The following is a 21,243-nucleotide window of genomic DNA, read 5'->3' as shown; positions in this document are numbered from 1 at the left end:
TAGGTCGCCCCTTTGGGACCTTGTAAGTGTTTAGCCATGCAACAGTTGATGTTGTTGCACCAAGGATATTGTGCTGCATAACTAAATACTTTTAAGGTCCCAAAGGCGAGACCTATTGGCTATGGCAATGCTTGTTATAAATAGAGACACAGCAATTAGGCCTTCCTCTGTCTCCCATCCCAGGTAGATCTATCCATGGGGGTAATCATCAGGGACACATTTGTGTACCAGTTCAGAGAATTGTCAATAGTATAATACGGCAATTAGGCAATTGTGGATAGTCTCATTTTCCATCACCAGTAGAATTATGAAATGTCCGGTATTCACACTTCGCACTACACACATTTTTTTGAAGTTGGCAATCCCTGGAATTAGCTTAAACTGGTGAATATAATTGAGCATACGGCACACTGATGGGTATTGGTAGTTTAAAAAGGGTACATTACCCTGAATTGTTTGTAATGAGTTATTCATTTATCACTTTTCAGTAGCATGGCAGGAATTTCATCAAAGGGTACATTGCCCCCCAGTGTTTTGTTTTTATGATTTGATCTGATTTGACCCACAAAGTACACTCCTGGGTAAAAGTAAGAACATGTTTTAGTAGCCAACAATGTAACAGAATGCGATTGTTAATATTACATAATGCTACTTAAATGTGATTTATGCCAGCACCATGCTAACCGCAAAGCTTTGGAATATGAACTGTCCAACTCAGTTGCCACTGCTCATTGAGATTGTTTGAAAAGAGTTAGCTGCGCGTATACCATTGGGCAGGGATAACTTTAACCGCATTATATTCCGATGCCAAATTGATAATGGTCACAACAAAAGTAGAGCGTGAAAAGTGCGTAGCTCTTTTCTAATTGAATTTTTTTTTCCTTGCGTCCTTTTTTTTTTTTGTGTGTTTGGATCATGTGTAACTTTATTGTACAGGGTACACGAACATACAATTGCGGTGGCCTTTTTACAATTTGAGTCAAATGCATATTGATTATTTATAATTATTCATGATTATTAAGATATCCTGCTCAATTAATTATTCTTGCAATTGTTAAAATCTGGTGGGAGCTGGATTGTTATTAATGGAAGTACATCAGAAATCATGCAGTATTTTTTCTATGTTAGCTGACATTGGTGTTTATTTCTAAGGGAAATTGCTAATTGCAAATCACTCGATAAAGGCTAACTCCGAAACACGCCGTCTTGCTCTTACTACACAATAAAGGAATTGTGCATTCTCCTGGTGTGCCGTTCTTCGCTTGACCATCTCCAGTTGGAGTGTTGTGAAGTTTTGGGAAAGATCTGGATATATATATATATATATATATATATATATGAATGAATGAATACTCCTCTCACACCAGGAATGACGACGCCATGTCTTGACAATATTGCTCAGATTTTAATCAACGGCAATGTCGGACGCGTTTCGCCTGAACCAGCAGGCTTGTTCACCAACAAAGTTTTGTCAAAAAAACACCATTTTAAAGCCGTGCACATGATTGATCACATGATGAACTACAAATAAAGTGCATTGAAGGACAGACTCGTAGTTCATTAAGGTTAATGTGAAAACAAAAAGCAGAAATTTACGGAATTGATCTCAATTCAACTAATATCACAGATAATTCAGCGTAAATACGCACAAAAGAACAGTGCTGCTTATTATGTGTCTCACATACAGTAAACCCTGAATAAAGCCCATGTGGGCATACGCAATGATTATTACAGTTGTCCACCTGATTAAGCCCGAGTGGGCATACTTTGCATGGTTTTCCAACCTCTTAAAGCTCATCATGATCTCTTATTATATAGAATAAAATGCTACCCCGTGTCACCTCACAAAACATACAATTAATACAATACCTACATTTAAAATTGACATAAAAAGAGAATGCAGAAAGAAATCAGCAACAGCATAATTTTAATGACTTGGATTTCAAGCCTTCATAAGTGTGTAAACAGGTCCTCTTCCATATTGAGGCCTGTCGGGGCTCTGCTATTGAGCTCTAAAATATAGCGGGACTCCAGTTTTCTAAGATCTTTTTCCCTATTGCCCCCTCTAATGTTGGGCGCAATCGCATCAATGACAAAGTACGTGAGGCCTGCATCATTATTTTCATGGTATTTTGCAAAATGACGAGCAACAGGGTACGTCTTGTCCCCATTCTTGATAGCTCGTAGATGCTGCAAAATTCTTTTGTGGACAGGTAAAATAGTACTGCCCACATAAGAAAGATTGCATGGACAATTGAGCACATAGACGGCAAAGTCAATTTTGCAATCATATTGTCCTTTGATGTTCCTTTCTTTTTTCGAGCAGCCCGTTACATATTTAGCGGTGTTTTTGCCATGATGACACGCTTTGCACTTAGTGCATTTGATAAAACCATTTTTGCGTTGCAGCCAAGCAGCTTTGGAAGATACAACAATGGGTTTGGGAGCCATGTTACTCACTAACATTTGCTTGAATGATCTGGCCCTGCGGAAAGTTATTAGGGGTCTGGCCGATACTATTTTGTTCAGAATAGGGTCATTACGAATTAAATGCCAATGTCTCGACAATATATTCCTTACTTGTCCATGCTGTTTATTATATGTTGTTATCATTCTGCAATCGTTCGATATAATTTCCCTATTCTTTTCTTTCTTGTTGGGCCTTGTGTTGTTAAACAAAATATCTTCCCTCGTTTTGTTCTTGACCTTGTGAATCGCTGCACCGATACAATCATCACCATATCCTCGGGATTTAAAGCGAGATTGTAAGTTTATTAATTCAATCTCCCTGACTTCAGGATCACTACAGTTACGTTTAGTTCTCAAGCATTCCCCATAGGGAATGCTTCTAATCAAGCTATGCGGGTGGAAACTAGTTGCATGAAGCAACGTGTTGCCTGCCGTCGGTTTTCGATAAATTTTAGTTTGTAGCTTGGCATTTTTTACATAAACTGTAAGATCGAGGAAATTGACTTCAGAATCACTGATGTTGCTAGTGAATTTCAAATTTAGGTTATTGCTTTGCAGTTGATTCACAAATTGCCTGGCTAGTGTCTCAGGACCTTTCCAAACGACAAACAAGTAGTCTATATACCGACTCCATTGCAATATGTTATTATGCCAAATCTCCTGATGTTCTAGTAATAGCACCTGCTCCTCCCACCAGCCCATATGCAAATTCGCATAGCTGGGGGCGAAGCAGGTGCCCATAGCAGTCCCGCATTGTTGGTGAAATAATTCACCATTAAAAAGAAAAAAATTGTTTTTTAAACAAGTTTCTGTCATGGAGATCAACATTTGTGTATGGGCCCACAGTGAAATATGCCGTGTGCCTAAAAAGTGTTTCACGGCATTCAGGCCGTCTGCATGTCTAATACTGGTGTATAATGTAGTGACATCGATAGTTATTAAAAGCATGTCCTCCTCCCATGGTAAATCGTAAATGCTTTTCAAGAAGTCACCCGTATCTTGTATATAAGAGGGCAACAATTTTACCAATGGGCATAAAAAAGAATCAATGAACTTAGAAGTGTTCTCGAAGGCACTCCTGATAGCTGAAATAATGGGCCTTCCTGGCGGGTTCGTAAGACTTTTATGTACCTTAGGTATTAAATAAAAAACCGGTACAACTGGATTGCTAATCTTTAAATATAAAAATTCTTCTCGTGTCAGCAAATTTTGTTCAAGCCATTGTTGTAATTGCGTGTTATACAACTGATGTTGTGTTAGCATAACATTGGAGGGAACTCTCACATAATTAGCTTTGTTATTTAATTGCTTATATGCTTCGTCCAGGTATTGTTGTCTACCCCACAGGACTATATTGCCCCCTTTGTCAGCATTTTGTACAACACAATTGCTATTCATGGACAGTTTCTTAATCAAATCCATACAATCTTTTTGCTGCTGTGACCATTTTTTATATTTTGCGCCAGTACATTTTTCCAGATTTTTTAAGTCATTTACTACCAGTTCATTGAAAACATCTATCGAGTCTCTAGCAGATAACGGAACGAATTTGGATCGTGGCCGAAAGGGCGTCGTTTCACTTGCGCCAATATCAATGCCCTGTTCGTTGGCAATTTCTTCTATGTTGGAATGTCTTTCATTCAGTGGCAGAACTTCATCATTGATATTCACAGATCCCATTTGTTCCAAATCACACATTAAATCCATATCATGAACTTGTAAATTACACAGATCACTTTGTGTTGTCACTCTTCTCTGAATCCCCGTTGTTTTGTATTTGCCAAAGTCTTGCGCAAAGTGTTTTTTCAATTTTAACATACGTGTGTACTTAAATGTGTCGATTCTAGTTGACACATAATCAAATTCTTGTGGTGGGCAAAAAGAAAGACCCAATTGTAGGATCTTCTGTTCTTTTTCGGAGAGCGGAATAGTTGTAAGATTAATCACAGCTGCTTGGTTCATATTCTGTGAATCGTTCATTACTTTCTCTTCCCATCTGAATTGGCGTTGTTTGGCCCCTTTCCGCCTCTGTTTCCTCTGCCTTTTCCCCTTCTTTGACCTCCGTAATTCGTTGTGGTTCTTGGTCGGAGGTTGAACCTCCGTTCGTCTTGTAAAAAACCAAACTCTTCAATAACCGAGGGTATTTTGTTGCCAAGAGTGCTGCTTGCGCCTTCATCTGCTGATGTCTCCACCTCTGAACTTAAGAGGCTGCTCACGCCTGATTGTATTTCGTTTGCAAGCCCAGGTTCCGGATATATATATATAATTTTTATTTACACAATATCACCATGACACATCGGATATTCTAGGCTTCTGAATTGTTTAACTGTATTTCAAGCACCATGTTACAGAGAATAAATCTGCATGTAGATACATCTCTTGGTATATACACTACCTATTTATTTACAAATGTGCATATCTACCTGTTAAGGTTGCTGTGTGTGCGCTTACATGATCAGTGTAAACATCTAAGATGACACTATTCTTCCATCATCAGTGTAAACATCTAAGACGACAGTATCTCTAAGATCTGTGACTGGAAACATGTACCAAAGAGATGTAGTCAGGTTGTGTAAGCAAGAATAAGGGATATGAGAGCAGGGTAAAAAGGTCTTGTATACAAGTGATTTCATGACAACAGAAATGTGGTTAGGTTGATTGAACAGATTTGCCAGATGTGGAAGAGTGAGATAATGACCACAGAATCAGAGAGGAGAGCGTTAAATGTCACAATGTCGCAGAAATGAGCTCATCACCATAAAGAGGAGTGACAGGAAGTGAGGTTATGACAACAAGGATATTGTGGCCTGAGATCAAAAACCCAAGCATGAACTTGTGGCTGCAGCGAGGTGGAGGGGATGAGTTTATGGCTAAAGAAATGTAGTAGAGGAGTGTTCCCATAACCCAACAGAAGTTTGAATGAGTGTGCTGAAGACCAAATAGATGTGAAGGAATACGATCAGGACCAAAAAAGTGCAGTATGAGGATTTGGTGTCTGAATGAGATGAGGTCTTGAAAACAGATGTGAGAAGAAGAGTGAAGTCATTTCCACAGATATAAGGATCATATGTAAACACCAAATCAGAGGTCTGGAGGAGTCCGTTAACGGCCACACAAATGCATTTGGGAGGGAGCCCATGGCATTAGAGATGTTGCATTAGGGGCGTGAGCTCAGGACCAGAGAGAAAAGGACAGAGGGAGCAGGATGGTTGCAGGAGGGCGGGCTTGTGACCGCTTCTGTGACTGGAGTAACTCCTACTTAGTACATCCCAACAGATCCGAGAGTGTAGAAGATCCCCTGATCCACTACAGTATCAAGAATAGCCTGATTCATGGGTGGTAAGAATCAAGTCCTAGAGGTCCTCCAAAGGTTGATGGGGATGTCCATTGCAAACTATTTCTGCAGTGTAGGTCCTCTGAAAAAAGAAGGGAAGTCCATATGGCAGGTGAGTGGGTCACCTACTTTGGTGTTATCAATGTTAATCCTTCTTGAGCTTAAGGCAAAAGTACAAACTTATCTGTTTTCCGCGTGCATCCTGTGAAAATCACAACTATAATCACTGGTATGCCCCTTCAGCACTAGGGCATACCCTACTGATGATAATAGATTAGATCTCTCTAACTCACTGTGAGCAATGAAAAAGAAATATAATTTCCACTGCTTTGTGTATTAGAGTAGGAACCAGTGGCTTAAGAGAGATGTGGAAGAATATCCAAGTTCATGACAACAGACGCGTGGTTTGTAGGGAACTCTTTTGCACAGGGATGTGAATTAGTGAGTGCATCACCACAGAGATGTGGGAGTGAAGGTTACCCCAGAGAGACGTGGGCACGGCGTGAGCTCCTCATTGCACAGGTGTGAATTGTAGTGTGTTCAGGCCCAGACAAATATGAAGGAGCAAGAAAATGACCACTGATGAGGTTTGGAAGGTGGGGAGCTTCTGGTCATAGGGGTTTGAAGGGGGCTTGAATATGACTCTAGAAATGTGATTTAGTGATCTAATGACCTGAAACGTGATTGAAGTGAAGTAGAATGAGAACCTAGCCCCAGGAAGTTGACGTGAAGTACTGAACACAGATGATAGAAGGACTGGTCTCATGGTTAATGAAATGTAGTGGGGGTGGAGCTCAAGCTCATTGACATTGAAATGCCTGTGCCATGGGGGTAAACACACACCGGCGGTTACACACTATCTTTATACCTGCCCTCATGTTATAACACAAAGATTGATGGAATATACTAACATAATGTTTTGCAGCTTTTAGTGCCTCTTAATCTGAAAACGCACCAATGAAGGGCAGGAAAGGGAGAGCAGAGAGGCAGCTCCTGAGTGAGATGCCGTGCCTTAGGACGCCTCCATTGATGCATAAATGCACTGATTGAATGTGGAGGGGTTATGCTGTGGAGAGCGGCTCTGATCCTATCTTCCCTGACTCTTGAACCTTATCACTTAAACCATTCATTTCTAAGAGCTGATGGAATGACCTCTGCATCGGTCGCAGGCACAGACCTCTATTTCAGCAGCCCTCGTCTGTGACAGCTGTAAGATGAGGCATTGCTGCATCCTTTCACACCTCACTGCTCCAGAATTAAGGCTCTCCATGGGCTTAGGAAACATCCTTTTCTTTCTTTTTTTTTTCTTAATGGGAACTGAAGGTGGCAGGTGGTAGACACAGGATCAGGTGATAGCTGGACTTGCATACCACCTGTTTTGCTTCTGTTTCTCACTTCTGAGGACAGCATTTATTGCCATACATCTTCCACTACAACAGAATGGTCTGGCTTTTTTCACTTGTGGACATCATCTCATTCGTCGGACTGATATGGATACACAACTGGGGACCTCCTGTGGCCTGGACATAGTCTGCTGGTCTCATTGCCTAGACCTCAGCTGGCCCTATTTCATGGAGGGTCTGGCGGTGTCACTACTGCATCGTTGCACTGATCCTTTTTAGAAAAAATAAAACAGACAGTGCCTCTGCTCAAAGGCTACACCTGATCCAATTCTCTGGCCACTCAGCAAACCATTAGGAGATGCCCAGGTTCATGTTTGCATATGAGGGTGGTGTAGGAAAGTGGCTCTGTATATACTGTTCCCAAATAGGTACAGTGTGTACAGAGTCCCCAGTCCCCAGAGGTTTGGCCGAGGCTAAAGTTAGATATAACCTTACTCTCTAAAGTGGTAGCTTGGTCGAGCAGTAAGGCAGTATCAGAGGACAGTGTAAAGCATTTGTTGTACACACTCAGTCAGCAAATGGTCTCACACACAAGAACTGAACTCTAGGCCAATGGTTTGTATATAAAAAAAATGGTTGTTTTTATTTTAGAACCAACAATAGGTATCAAAATATACTTTCTCAGAATGAGATGCTTTAGTTAAATTCTTTGCAATAGGAAATTGACTTTTGAAGGCAATATTTCCAGTTTGTTGCAATAGGCAACACAATTTCAAACACAATAATACATTGAGCTCAATGGGAATTTTAAGTTAAATGCAATTGATTACTTTCAGGATTACTTTTCTAGCTCCAGGACTGGACCCTAGGTTCAGTCCTGGGACAGTTCTTGGTAACAAGTGAGTAAATATACGTTTTAGTTACTGTTGTGATTTTTAAGCAATATTTTGTTATTTTAAAAGTTGACACTTGGAAACGTTTTCTAATCAAGTTATCTATGTTATCCTATGGGAGGAAATTCACTTAGCAGGTAAGTGGGGTTATGGTTACTTTTTCGGATTCAGTGTTGGATCCTGGATCCAGCACTAGTATACCACCTGTAATCAGTTGATAGAATGCGTTTAGGTTATACAGGCAATTTTTAACGAATATTTGTACGTTTGCAAAATCGACACTTAGAAGAAATTTCACAGAAAAACAGTCAATGGTTTTCAATGGGAGAAAGTTCGAGTTACGGGTAAAGTATGTTCTCGTTACTTTTGTAATCCAGTGCTGGGCTCCTAGGCTCAGTACTGGGACATCTATCTAAAACAGGTAAGTAATTACGTTTTCACAGTTGGTACGATTTAAAAAAAAAAAAAAGTGTAGTTTGCAAAAATCGACACTTAGAAGAAATTTCACAGAAAAGCAGTCAATGGTTTCCTATGGAAGAAAAAGTTAGCGGTAAGTATGGTTTGTAATTACTTTTCAGGGTCAGTGCTGGGCACCAACATCCAGCACTAGGATCTCTCCTAATAACAGTTGAGTATTTCCGTTTTCGTTACTCGTTTGATTTTAGGGTAATATTTTAAAGTTTAGAAACTCCACACTTAGAAGAAATTTCAAGTGAAACCAGTCCATGTTTCCCTATGGAAGAAAAGTGAGTTATCGGCTTGTGGGTAAGTACTCGACTGGCAGAGTTAAGGTTCTGGGCATAGACTCAGGGGTCTCCCAGGGTCAGGTAAGTACAGTTGTTACACCCTCAGCGGCACAGGGGCAGCCGGGTGCAGAGTGAGTTAGGCCCAATGTTATCCTATGAAAGGCAGGGGACCCTTGGTTGGTGGCTGCTAGCTAGCAGGCCACGCGGCTGTGGGAGCTGGGCTCCTGGTCACTTGCTCAGGGCAAATGGGGGAAGGAGGTAGGAGTAGAGGTTGCAGAGCCAGGGGCACTCGGGCGGCTGGGTGCAGGGTGCTTTTGAGCCTTCGGGCGCTCAATGGATTGCAATGGAGAAGCTCAAGAACGAACAAAGGCTACAAGCTCGGGGATGAAGATTCTTCAGGTGCGACCACCACTTCGAGAGGTAAGTTGGGTAGTTGGAGGATAGGTAGGTACCCAGGAGTTTGGCACAGGTGGCCGCAGGGCGGCGGGTGCAGGGGTGCTTTTTGGTGTCGGGAAATCTTACCCTTTGTTGATCGCGGTTGGGGGGGTCCCTGGTTCTGAGGCTGCAGGCTTCGTCAGGAGCGTCGAGGTGGGTCCTTGGGTGCCGGATTCGGGGTCACAGTCGCCGGGGGGGATGTCCTCGGTCTTTTTCCACTCCAGCACAGGCCAGGCTTGTAGGGTGCAGAGTGCGCAGGGTTTGCGGTTCCTGGCTGCTGCCAGGGGTCAGTTACTTGCTTTGAGCAGTACCACTGCTCGTGGGAGTCCCAGATGCTTAGTCACAAGGTAGCCAGGTCCTCCGGAGTTTGTGAGGTTGCTGGCCATGGGAGATGCCGGGATTTAGCAGGAGCAGGTTCGAGGGTCGACAGGACAGTAGGGCTGGGGGCTAAAGCAGTTGGTGTCTTTCTCTTTTTAGCAGCTGCACGGCAGGTCTTTATTCTTGATCTTCTTTGCTGTTTCGGAACCTGGATCTGAGGAAGGCAGGTTCAAGGGGGACCCTAAATACTAAATTTAGGGGCGTTACAGTTAGGTAAAGAGCAGAGACCACTGGGTCCCTGCCCTAGAGTGGGTACACCCCCTATCCTGCCACTCTCCTGTGAGAGGGGGGCAGAGGCCTAGTCCTGATTGGGCAGGGCTCCCCATCTTCAAGATGGCGAGAGCCCAGAGATGTGCTTTACCTTGCCTCCCCCACCTGAGGGGTGGGGTTGGCAGAGGCTGGCACACCCCCTGTCCTTCCTTGGGGTTTCCGGCCAGAGTGGGGGTTTAGGACCGGTAGGGGCCAATTGCAGAGTACAGCAAGTGGCCTGGAGAAGCTCACAAAGGCGGCATGCCTTTGAAGCTTCCCCTGCCCATCCTGGGGGGGAGTAGACCTAGCACCTCGCCCAGGATGTGCATTGTAGCAGTCCCAGGAGAGCGGATGGCTCTCCACCCAGGAGTCCAGCAACATGTCTGCTGTGTGGCAGCCTAGGCAGCCCCTCAGACCAGACGTGAATTGTATGTTAGGTCCAGGGGGCATCTCTAAGATGCCCCTTGTTGTGCATTGTACATTAAATCCCACACTGGCATCAGTGCGGGTTTAATGTGCTGAGAAGTTTGATACCCAACTTCTCAGTCTTCAGTGGAGCCATCATGGTGCTGTGGAGTTCGTGTTTGACGATCTCCCAGCACCATATACTCTTAAATGGCAGCACTGCACTTACAGTGCCCAGGAATGAACCTGGGTACTGTAGGGGCACAGGGCTCATGCTCCTGTGCCCACACCACTGGCATAGGGCACCCAGCTAGAGGGGTGGCTGATGTATGCCAGTGCAGTGTAGGTTGTGGGCATGGCACACAGGGATGTGTTCCATGCCGACTGTCTGTTTTGTCCTGTACCCAGACACTCAGCCTGCAAGGGCAGTGTGTTTGTGTCAGGGTGCAGGGCCTTTAAGGGTGGCACAATGAGTGCTGCAGCCCTTAGAGGCCTTCCCTGGTCACAAGGCCCTGGGTACCTAGTGTACCATTTACCAGGGGCTGACATGTGGCCAGGGTTTGCCAATTTGGGTTTTAGGTTTCAGCACAGTTTTTAGGGAAGGAACATAGGCCCTGAGCACCTGATTGGCAGGAGCCCAGGGCGCACTCAGTCAAAGTACAGTCAGCAATTCAGCAAAAAGTTAGGGCATACCATGCAAGAAAGATGGCCCTTTCTCACAGGTGGTCTTGAAGCTGATTATATTTAATGTTGGCACCACATGCATTCTCTGTTTTTGGGCACTAATAATTAACATTTTAAAATAACCGGCCCACTGAAATTAATTTTTTGGACCTTACAGTGTATTGAGATCTGGTCAACAATAGCCAGCTACTTTATTTTTCTGAAATTCCAGAGAAGGAAGGGGATTTCATTTGTCCATAATCGTCACTAAAGTGGCACTTATACTGTGCAAGGACATTGTTCTCTATTTAGTGTATGAAAACTGTATTTCAACATCCTTTTAGAGAATATTTTTTTGACAGACTGGTACAACATACTGGTGAGTGTTTTTTGGTAAATGTCGAATTTCCTTGGCAAGTGGACAAGCTGCCCTAAGACGTTGAGGAGAGGTTTAGTTGGTAGGTATGTAGATAAGAACGTCTGTGCAGAGTTCTATTTGATTTAGCTGCTGTTGTAAGTCATGAAGAAGAGTTTAAGTTTGTAATTATTCTGTTGTAAATATCAAAAGCGACTTTGGTCTGGTAATCATACGACTGTGAGATCTTGAGAACAGTTTATTTGGTATATATGTTCCTGTAAACTATACTGAAAGACCTTGGTTATTAAACATGCTGCTTGTAAGATATTGCTGAGAGGTTTACTTGGTATGTATCAGGGGTATTATCATAAAACCTGGATTGCCTGAGTGACCTTGATTTGTAAACCTATTGCTATGTTATTGCAAAGATGTTTCGTTGGTATATATCTGGGCCCATGCAGGATTTTCAGGGTATCCAAATAAAATACATTTGCTCAGAATTAGTCGAATTGGGACTCATTTACACAACCAGAGGTTATACTGAATATCCCTTTTGAGCATATGTTGGACATACATCCTATCTTCCCGGACATTTGGAAAATCCTAATTTCTTTATGGCTTTTCTTCTCCGTTGTCCTCGAATTCCTGGCTGGTCAGACACCTAAGATTGGCTCTGTTATTTAAGGCTTTATATTCTTTTAGTCTAGTCAGTGGCCATATGCGCTATGCCTACCTCTCCCTTTATGATGGTTTGGTGAGTCTTATATCACTGGGCCTGTGTGCACTATCCTTGAAACCAGCCCCAGGATGCTTGTTTCTGGTCCAGGGAAGACCTGGCTTGGCAGTTCGGGCTTGACTGTTCCCATGAGGAACAGGGTCATGACTGATTTACATATGGCTGGGTCTGACCTGGGGTGGTGAAGTGAGCTAAAGAACAATTATGATTTCAGCCCAGATCTGTGTCTGGGGGTGAGTGTCTGAAAAGTTTCAGCACTCCGTCCATCATCTACTTGTGTTTTCCTTGCACTATCCTTCTACCTGCCAATTTTTATATGTAGCCTCAATCCAAAGTGCTGTGAGGTCATCAAAGAGTTGAATGGTAATGCTTTGCAAAAACGTAAAACAAAAATGTTTTTTTCCAATAGACAAGTATTTTTTTGATTAACTTGCTGCTCTAATACACCGAGAAGAGTTTTAGTTGGTCAGTGTGATGCTCTCGAATATCAGGAGACAAATAACCTGGGTTTCTAAATAGGCAACTGTAAGATGGTGAGATCTATTGCAGTTGGTAGAAAAATTGCTGAACCTGACGAAAAATAATCTTTAGAATTTGCTTCAGTTGGTAGATGTATTACGAGCGATTAAGAGGAATTTTAGCTGGTAGACTTTTTATGGTAAGGCTGTCTAGTTTTTAGTTTGTAACGCGCAGTGAGATGCTGATAAGCGCTGTTGTGTGGTAGACTAGTTTTGTGTTCATGATATATTGAGAAGGGTTGTAATTAGTAGAGCTGCTTCTTCTCTAAGAAGCTGTGTTTGGAGGTAGCCCTGTTACTTTGAAAGATATTGAGAAGGTTTGTTGTGGGATGATCTGTTAATTGTAAAGATATTGGAAAGGGCATTCCTTGATTGACTAGTATCTCTTGCAAGATGTTGCAATTAGATTTTTTTGGGGAAAACTGGTTGTTACGAAATATTTTGAGGAGGGTTGTAATTGGTACTCATGTAGGTTCTGTATTAGGTTGTGAAAGAGTTGTGTTAGCATTGTGTTGTACGACATTGAGAAATGGCCGGGATAGTAGACCTGGTCCTCACGTAAGCTATGGCTGTCTTTGAATGACTCTTTTGTAAAAAGTTATTAGTTCTCTTTTTTGATGGATCTGTTGCATTGGTATGATGTTGATCGAGAATTGACATGATTCGAAGACCTTATTAATCTGTAAGATGTAGGAGTTGGTATAAGTTGGAAGACATGTTATTTCAGCTAAGACATGTGCAACTTCTTGCTCTTACAAAATGACAGCTATTCTGAAAGACAATGAGATGGGTTGTAGTTGACAGACCTGTTGCTTCTATAAGATATTAAGATTGGTTGTGTTTATTACACTTGTTGTTCTTTTAAGATGTAGAGGAGAGCTGTTTGATGTACCTGTTGTATTGTAAAAGGATGATCATGTTCCAAATAGTAAAAGCTATTGCTTCTGTAATATGTAAGACTGCTTGTGTTTGACATATTTACTCCCACTGGAAGATTTTGAGATGCGTAGGGATAGCAGAAATTCTACCTCTGGAAGGGGTTGATAATTTTGAGAGGCTGATAATTTTTCTTTAAAATACAGCTTTTGTTTAACATACACATAAGTAAAACATTAGGAATTAATGGAGTTTGATTTCAGGACCTACTATCTTGTAATCCTGAATTATTTTCCTTTTGTACAGAAAAGTGTTTTTCACAGACTATGGGCAGATACCCAAAGTGGAGAGGTGTGACATGGACGGTCAAAATCGGACCAAGCTTGTCGACAGCAAGATAGTCTTCCCTCATGGAATCACACTTGACTTGGTGAGCCGCCTGGTCTACTGGGCTGATGCTTATCTTGACTACATCGAAGTGGTGGACTACGAAGGCAAGAACAGGCACACCATCATCCAAGGACTAATGGTAAGTTTTCTCATTTGGATTTTGAATTTGTGTTCCCATTTTATGTTCTTATTTTGAGGTCTATGGAACTCAGCGGTGAAGCAATTCATACACAGCACTGAAGAGATGTGAAGGCATGGGAGAGAAAAAGTAGATTTACTTAGTATTTTTTGTTAACTCTTTTTATAGAGTTCGCCAATATTGAGTAAAAAATTAACATGAAGTGGTAATCTCAGGTTTACAGTATCACCACATGTAGTATAATGCACAGTATATTTTATACATCAGTTACGAGGGATAGCTTGAAAGCACATCTGTGGTGAACAAAGCTATAGTGCCCCTTGAGTTTGTCTCACCTCCAGGTCTCCGTCTTTCCCTACGCAATGCCCCCGAACTCCTTCCATGGGCCACACACTTTGTTAGGCTTCTTTGGGCCCCCTCAAGCTTTATATACTGCTTCTTCTGCACATTTGCACCATATTTCTGGACCATTCATTTATAGACAGAAGTGTTGCACATTCCCACAATTTAACTATCTCTTTATTTTCCTTAGTGTTTTTAGTTCACATAGGCATGTTTTTGTGACTAGGGTTCGGAGTTGTTAGGGGAGTCCATGTGCAGCTTGTCTGGATTTTTTGTTTTCTTTTTAGATTTTGGTTTGTGCACAAATGTAGGTGGATGTGGCTAGTTATTTTCCTCCATTAATATTAACAAAAGCTGGTTGCTTTGTGTCATCTTGACAGATTGAACACTTGTACAGCTTGACTGTCTTTGAGAACTACTTGTATGCCACCAACTCTGACAATGCCAATGGACAGCCCAAGACCAGCGTGATCCGAGTGAACCGCTTCAACAGCACGGACTACCAGGTAGTGATCAGAGTGGACAAAGGTGGAGCTCTGCACATTTACCACCAACGACGCCAGCCAACTGGTAAGTTGTGAAGACGAGTTTTAATCCTTGGCTCCTCTAGAGCTGCACAATTTGATATTTATGTCCTTACCTAATCCTTAGATTGGTGCCCCTGAGAATAGCCCGTTTGCTTCAACTATGATGAATCATCCCTAAAACTTAATCCCCTTTCTCCATCAGGGTACATGTATTAAAACGCACAAACTATGCATGTCTCAACCCTTGTGTGGGATATTTTTGAGATCTTCTCATAAAATTAATGAAGAAAAATAATGTCGAACTTAAATTAGAAGTTAACTTTACTTCTCCATCTTGGGTTCTGTATTGATATTTATAAGCTCTGAATAACTCGTCCTTTAGGATCCTTCCAAGATCTTACACATAGGTCAGTATAGGTCAATATTTATGAAAATGCCATGATGGAGATATAGGGTTAGAAGAACTTTTGTTCCTTCCGCAAGGTATTTTATTTACTATTCGTCAGCACTGAATATCTCCACCTATGTGCGGGATATTATAAACCCAGCCCATCATTGCAGAAGTTTGGTGTCTATGAATCATTTTAAAGTACTCATGATATTTAAGTATGAAGAATGGTTAAATGTTCTTTTCCAAATTTAATCAGAATGCTTCATGATCTACTGCTGCCAAGATGTTTTAAAGATTTTGTCCAGTTTCACTCCACAGCATTCCTCAAGCTTTAGAGATGGGTATTAGAAGGGTTCTCCGCTATTAACCTGAACAGTGATATTGAGAATGCAGTAGTTTGATCACTTTCCCAAAGTGTGCCTTCTTCCTACTTGTTCCTGAGCCGGAGACTCTTTTTTTATTTGCTTGCTGTATCCTGCAGTGGAGCAGCTAAAGAAATCTGTGCATCTGTCATGCAGCACAATGTGTGTTCACACCTCTGCTATCTGTTCTCTGGCTTTGATGCTGCATACTGTAAATACAGGGAAATAGAAAGTGTTCCTGCTCATGCAGATGCCACGTTGTCCTTGCAGGTTACAGAAACATTTTGTTTGGCGAAGGCCTATGGTTGGACTGCTGAGTGAAATTTGTCGCCTATTAAAGGCCTCACTTATTTCATAACTCTGGACTGAAATCCAGTTCTCTAGTTAAATTTTTTATTTATGTCTACATTCTTTCCAAAAATCTGTCACTTTTAATTTTGGAGATAATAAATACTTGTGCTTATTATTCCAATAATTATAATTATTCACCCGATTACTACCAACCAGTGGCCGAGTGACATGAAGAAAGGGAATGCTGAGAGGGTCTGTTTTCTCATCTCTGTTGCTTTACTTGGCAGCTTTTGCTTTTCTGCCTTTATAAAGGCTTAAGAAACCCACTTGCTACCGAAATGACTAAAGAAGAACTAGGTGCAGTGTTCTTAACCCAACACCAGAAGGTAGGAGAGTGCATAGCATGTGAATATAAGACAGAACAACTTTCAATCTAATTGTCTCCGTTGCTACACTTGTGGTTTGACCCACCAGAAGAAGGCGTTAAAATGCAAATTTCCCTAGCCATCATGATGGTAAGTTTCAATTTTTGTTAAGTGCACAGTTGCAAGGATTATTCATGAAAAATTGTATTCCAACTCCTGCACCATTCAGAAGTTTCATTAATAAAAAACATTCTCACAATAGCCAGCAAGAAGTTGTGGAAGAGAAAACTACAAATTCCAGAGCAGCTCGCTCTAAACCTCTGCCAATCATGAGCCAGCACTCCCTATAACAGTCACAGCTTCCTTTGAGAGGTCCTCTTCTCTTCATGAGATCAGAAAAGATCACCCCACGTCTCTTTAAGCCCTGTTTGGAATCGGAGCCTACAGCAAAACACGTAGAGTTACTGATAAGGTTCCGAAAAGTCAAGATTATGCAAATAAAGCATAGCATAACTTTATACAAAACAATATAACACAAATACACCGAGAGATGCTTATATCTTACACAGCCCTCTGGATGGGAAGACTGATGTGAGGGGGTGGGGGGATAATAATTCTTGCCTCCATATCCTTATTAGGCTTAAAACTTCCCGTCAGAGTGGCTAGGAAACTTTACATTCTGTGTCTGGACCGGAGGCGAGGATTATCAAAGATCAAAGCTGACTCCCCACCAAAGAAGCCAAATCCACAACTGCTAAAATCGAACTGCCTGAAGGTAGATTCGGCTGACTAACCCACTACATTCAATTGTCCTCCATTCTGCCTTCAAGCACAAACACCACCACACCTATAGCCGAATGGGACCAAAACAGGATGTATCAATTCCCGCTTCAAACATATTCCAGCGGACTCTCTTCACAGTTGTTGGAGATACTACTCCAAATGGCTTCCTGGTTGAAATCAAGAGCTGATTAACAGCCACATGGCTGACTTTAGCCCTCTTTTCTTCTTGAGCCTTAATACCGTTAACATTACAAAGGTTAGGTGACTTAGGAAAAGAACGGGTGATGTTACAGACTATTCTATTAGATTTAGTCCTCATGATAAAGGTCACCCTCTCTTGTGTGAACATTCTGCCAGACAAATTTAGAAATGTCATATCAGAGACCAGTCTGCGTGAGACTAAGCAAAGTAACATCAGAAGCTTTACTGAAAGCTCATTTCTAGAACAGAACTGATTTGAAGGCCATGACATGAAAATATTAAGGACCAAACTCATGTCTCATAAAAAGGAGTACTTGTACTCTGGGTGCCTGGAATGACTAATTCCTCACAGCCGTTTGCAGACTAAGGGATGTTCCCTCACAGCAGCCCATTCCAGTGCCAAGTGCCTCACTGAGATGGTGGAACCTGCAGCTCTGGCCGAATGATAAGCCAATCCCTGCTCCACCAACTGTGACTAAAATTCACAATGTGGGCATTTATTGCTCCCATGTGACTCAAATCCAGGGCCACGCACCAGTTGGACCATGTTCACCATGTTGAACAGTTACTTTTGTTAGTACTGTTGACTCATGCTCTGGGGACGAAAATCTCTGCTTGTTTTGAAAAGGCTGGGACCAACCAACATCCCCTTAAATCCTCCTTGTCCTGAGGTAGAGAAATCCTTCTGAGACAAAATGGTGTGACTGTCCCACAATGGTTCATTAGAATGTTCAGATGGGAACTATGATTGGAGAATCCTAGGAAAGTTCCATAAGAACAGGAAGCCAAACTTAAGGTCACTAAAGAGGCCTCCGAAATATCATCTCTGCCAACTGCCTCATGCTCTGCATTGATGTCCTTGTTGTCATAAGGAATGGAGCAAAGGCATAGTTGTTTATTTTCCCCCAGTCCTAGTGAAAAACGTCCACTGCCAAGGCTTCCGATTCCAGACACCAGGTGAAGAACTTATCTAGCTGGCAGTTCAGACAGAAAGTGACCAGATCTACTTTGCAAGGTCCCCAACTGCCCTTCAACCTCAAAAGATGTGGTGGGTTTGCATCCAATCGCTGGGATCTTCCAGGTATTTGGAGTTTCAGCCACCTCCACATTAAAAGAACGCAGAATGGGTTCAATGACCACTGAAAGTTTGTTGGCTAGGCAGTAATCCCAAAGATCTTTGGCCAGCTCCTCCAGGGCCTTGGACCTTGTCCTGCTTAACCTGTTGATTTAGCATACCGTGGACACATTGTCAATCCACAAAGGAACAAAGCAAGAAGAGCAGCCCTTCGCTGGAGTCATCGCAGTGAAAACACCTGTCAGCAGACTAGCAGTTGGTAAGCAAACCCAGCTTCTGCTGGCCAGTTACCATCCGTGGATACGTTGCATCAAAGGCTGATATCTCATATTTGTTAAGATAGTTCTGCCATGCCAGGCCTCCATGTGGTCCAGCCACCACTGGATCTCAATCTTCACCTCTGCCTCTTCCCCTCCTGTAAAGGGCATGGTAAGGTGGTGGACATGGACAAGATCACCTGAATGGAGGAGAGCAGTCTCACCAACTGCACACGCTTGTACAGTGGGATCCTGTGCAGAGTGATAGAGTACTGCAGTTCCCTTCTGATGACCAAGACCTTAGATTTTGGAAGATGCGTAGTAAAGTAATGGACTGACGGTAGAGAGAGTGCAGGTGGCATTGGCAAGTGGTTAATTTGCCCTCTGTGCCCAGCAACACGACTTCTGGGGCAATGTAACCCCCCGTGGACATGCCTTTTTCTTTCCTGTCTCAATTCTTAGTGAGATGGCTTCTCAATAACAATAATTTTCCCTGACAGGATCTGTCGGCCTTCGTAGGATCCTTCATGAGTTTGTATAGAGAAATGGCCACTTTACCACCTGTCTCCAGAGCAGCAGCTACCTTCCCTTCTAAGGAAGGGCAGGGAAATTCCACCTTCATCCTTCTCCTGGCCTCTTTATTGAGAGGAGTTTTCTATAGGTTCACCATGTACTGGGTGACTTTCTCTGCCTGGGACCACTCCGAGGAACTGAGGTGATGGAGATCTTCCAGCTTCAACGTATCTGAATACCCAGTAGGAGTGGGTGATTTAATAATTTTGGTTGCTTACAGGTTGGACATGGCAGCCATGGGTGGTTCCTCATCAGAAACCCCTGTCCCACTCTGTGCCTACCCCAAGGTCATCTTCAAATGAGGGATGGAGCCCCAGTGCCTCAAACAGAGGGTAAGGGATATGCATGGTAGAAACATTTTTGCAGGGTATTTCACAGACACTCTCGGGCATTGTGGTGGTCCTCCCAGTGGGGGGTTGAACTTAACTTTCATTTTTCTAGGGTTGGAGACTGGACACTAACACCCGGGGGTTCTTGGTCCTTAGGACCCTGAGGTTCATCCTATCGAGGGAGTACTTCAGTATGGACGGCTACCAGAAGCAATTGTCTGTCCAGGGACTGGGGGACCACAAACACTGCCCTCTTTACTGAAGTGTCAGTGGCTTCCACGAAGGAGTTATCAGGGAAGTGGGAGTCTTGCATGACCTCCTCATCGAAGTCCTCACTGAAGAGCTCTGCCATGATGATAGGATGTAATGAAAGGTCTCAGATCTCTCCTGGACCAAGGTATGTACCGTCACTTTCCCAGGGAGAGAATATCCGTTCCAAACTTATGGAATACAACATATACACAGCACTTCCTAAGGTGGGCAAACTTTCAACACTCCCCCAAAGGCAAGGCAAGAAAACGATACCACATGAGTCTCCTCTAGACCAAGGTAACACACACAACACTTCTCTAGAGCGAGATATACTTTGCACATCACTTGCCAGGAGTAGAACAACTTCCTATAACACAATTACCTGCTAGAAGGGAATTCACCCATCCTTCTACAACAGAATACTTGGCCAAGAAGAGTCCACACCGCCTGCTTCAAGGAAAAGACAAATTCAAACATATGGAATATAAAAATTTATTAACACAATACTTCAATCACGGGCAGGCCGAATATATATTGATCATGGCAGACTCTCACATATTGAAATACACAATCAAAGCAAATATATATGTAGTAATATATATGTATGGATATAAGAATCAGAAAATAAGAAGGAAAGGAGAGAATCAGTAAAGAATCAAGAGACAGTAGCAGAGACACCTCACCTACTGCTCCATCATTTCACCCCACTTCGCTCAAGGGGAGTCCATTGCTTGAACCGGGTGAAAGCTCAGAGGTGACACCACTCTTCCGTGACAACACGTCTGCTCCACGGCGTGAACTTCCACCAGGCCAGTGTAGGCTCCCCTTTTAATACAAATTCAAACACAACAAAGCTTCTAGCAAGCCTCTCCCCCTCGTTCTCATGAGAGCCCGTACCAGCCTGCTCCAAGGCACTGCATCGGTTGATCAGGCCTTTGCTATGGCTCAGAGACAGACCATGTACATTCCTCTGATAAGAACCAGTTCTCTCTACTCAGTAAAGTGGGAAAAACAGGAGAAGAGCAAAACATGCCCTCCCCACCTCTGTAGCTTCGTGCAGGCACAGAAAATAGCTTCAGTCCTGAAAATGGAGTTAGTTAAGCCATGCACACAAAGGCCCAAAGCAAGATGGAATCAGCAGCACTGCCATAAAGCAAGGTAAAGTCAGAAATCAGAATGACATGAAGCCATGTCAAAGGCAATAGTTCAACACATAATTCACATAACACTATAGACTTTATCCCTCAGTATACAACATTGAGCACATGTGTGCACCGTCGCCCACAACACTGCACCTCGACATCCCACACCACCTATTCTTGGCAAGACTATTCTACTAAAAGACAGCAAGATTACAGGACTGAAGAGAAGCAGGCATATGCAAACCCATCCTACATTAAGGCTAGGGTAACATAACACACTTAAGTCAGTACAAAATGGTGGTGGTTGAGGGTCATCATAGGGTGTCAGACCACAAAAGTGGCTCATTCACTACATAGGAGCAAGCTTAAGAAAAGCGCGCTCAGCCCTTTGTGCCTTGATCTTCCTTGAAAGGTTGAAAAA

General features: G+C 42.7%; 1 protein-coding gene across 2 annotated transcripts in view; it reads left to right on the top strand.

Moving 5' to 3' along the window:
* LRP1 (LDL receptor related protein 1) overlaps positions 1-21,243 on the top strand; it is a 1,298,976-nt gene that overhangs the window by 276,807 nt on the left and 1,000,926 nt on the right. For both annotated transcript variants that reach the window (XM_085654639.1, XM_085654638.1), the window contains exons 8-9: positions 13,710-13,932; positions 14,655-14,844. In XM_085654639.1, coding sequence (XP_085510765.1) covers positions 13,710-13,932; positions 14,655-14,844 — 413 coding nt within the window. The remainder of the gene's footprint in view (positions 1-13,709; positions 13,933-14,654; positions 14,845-21,243) is intronic.

Source organism: Triturus cristatus, chromosome 4_1 (assembly GCF_964204655.1).
Source record: "Triturus cristatus chromosome 4_1, aTriCri1.1, whole genome shotgun sequence".
In the NCBI taxonomy this organism is placed as follows: Eukaryota; Metazoa; Chordata; class Amphibia; order Caudata; family Salamandridae; genus Triturus; species Triturus cristatus.
Note: the sequence above shows the minus strand (reverse complement) of the source record. Positions and strands in the feature narration are given on the sequence as shown.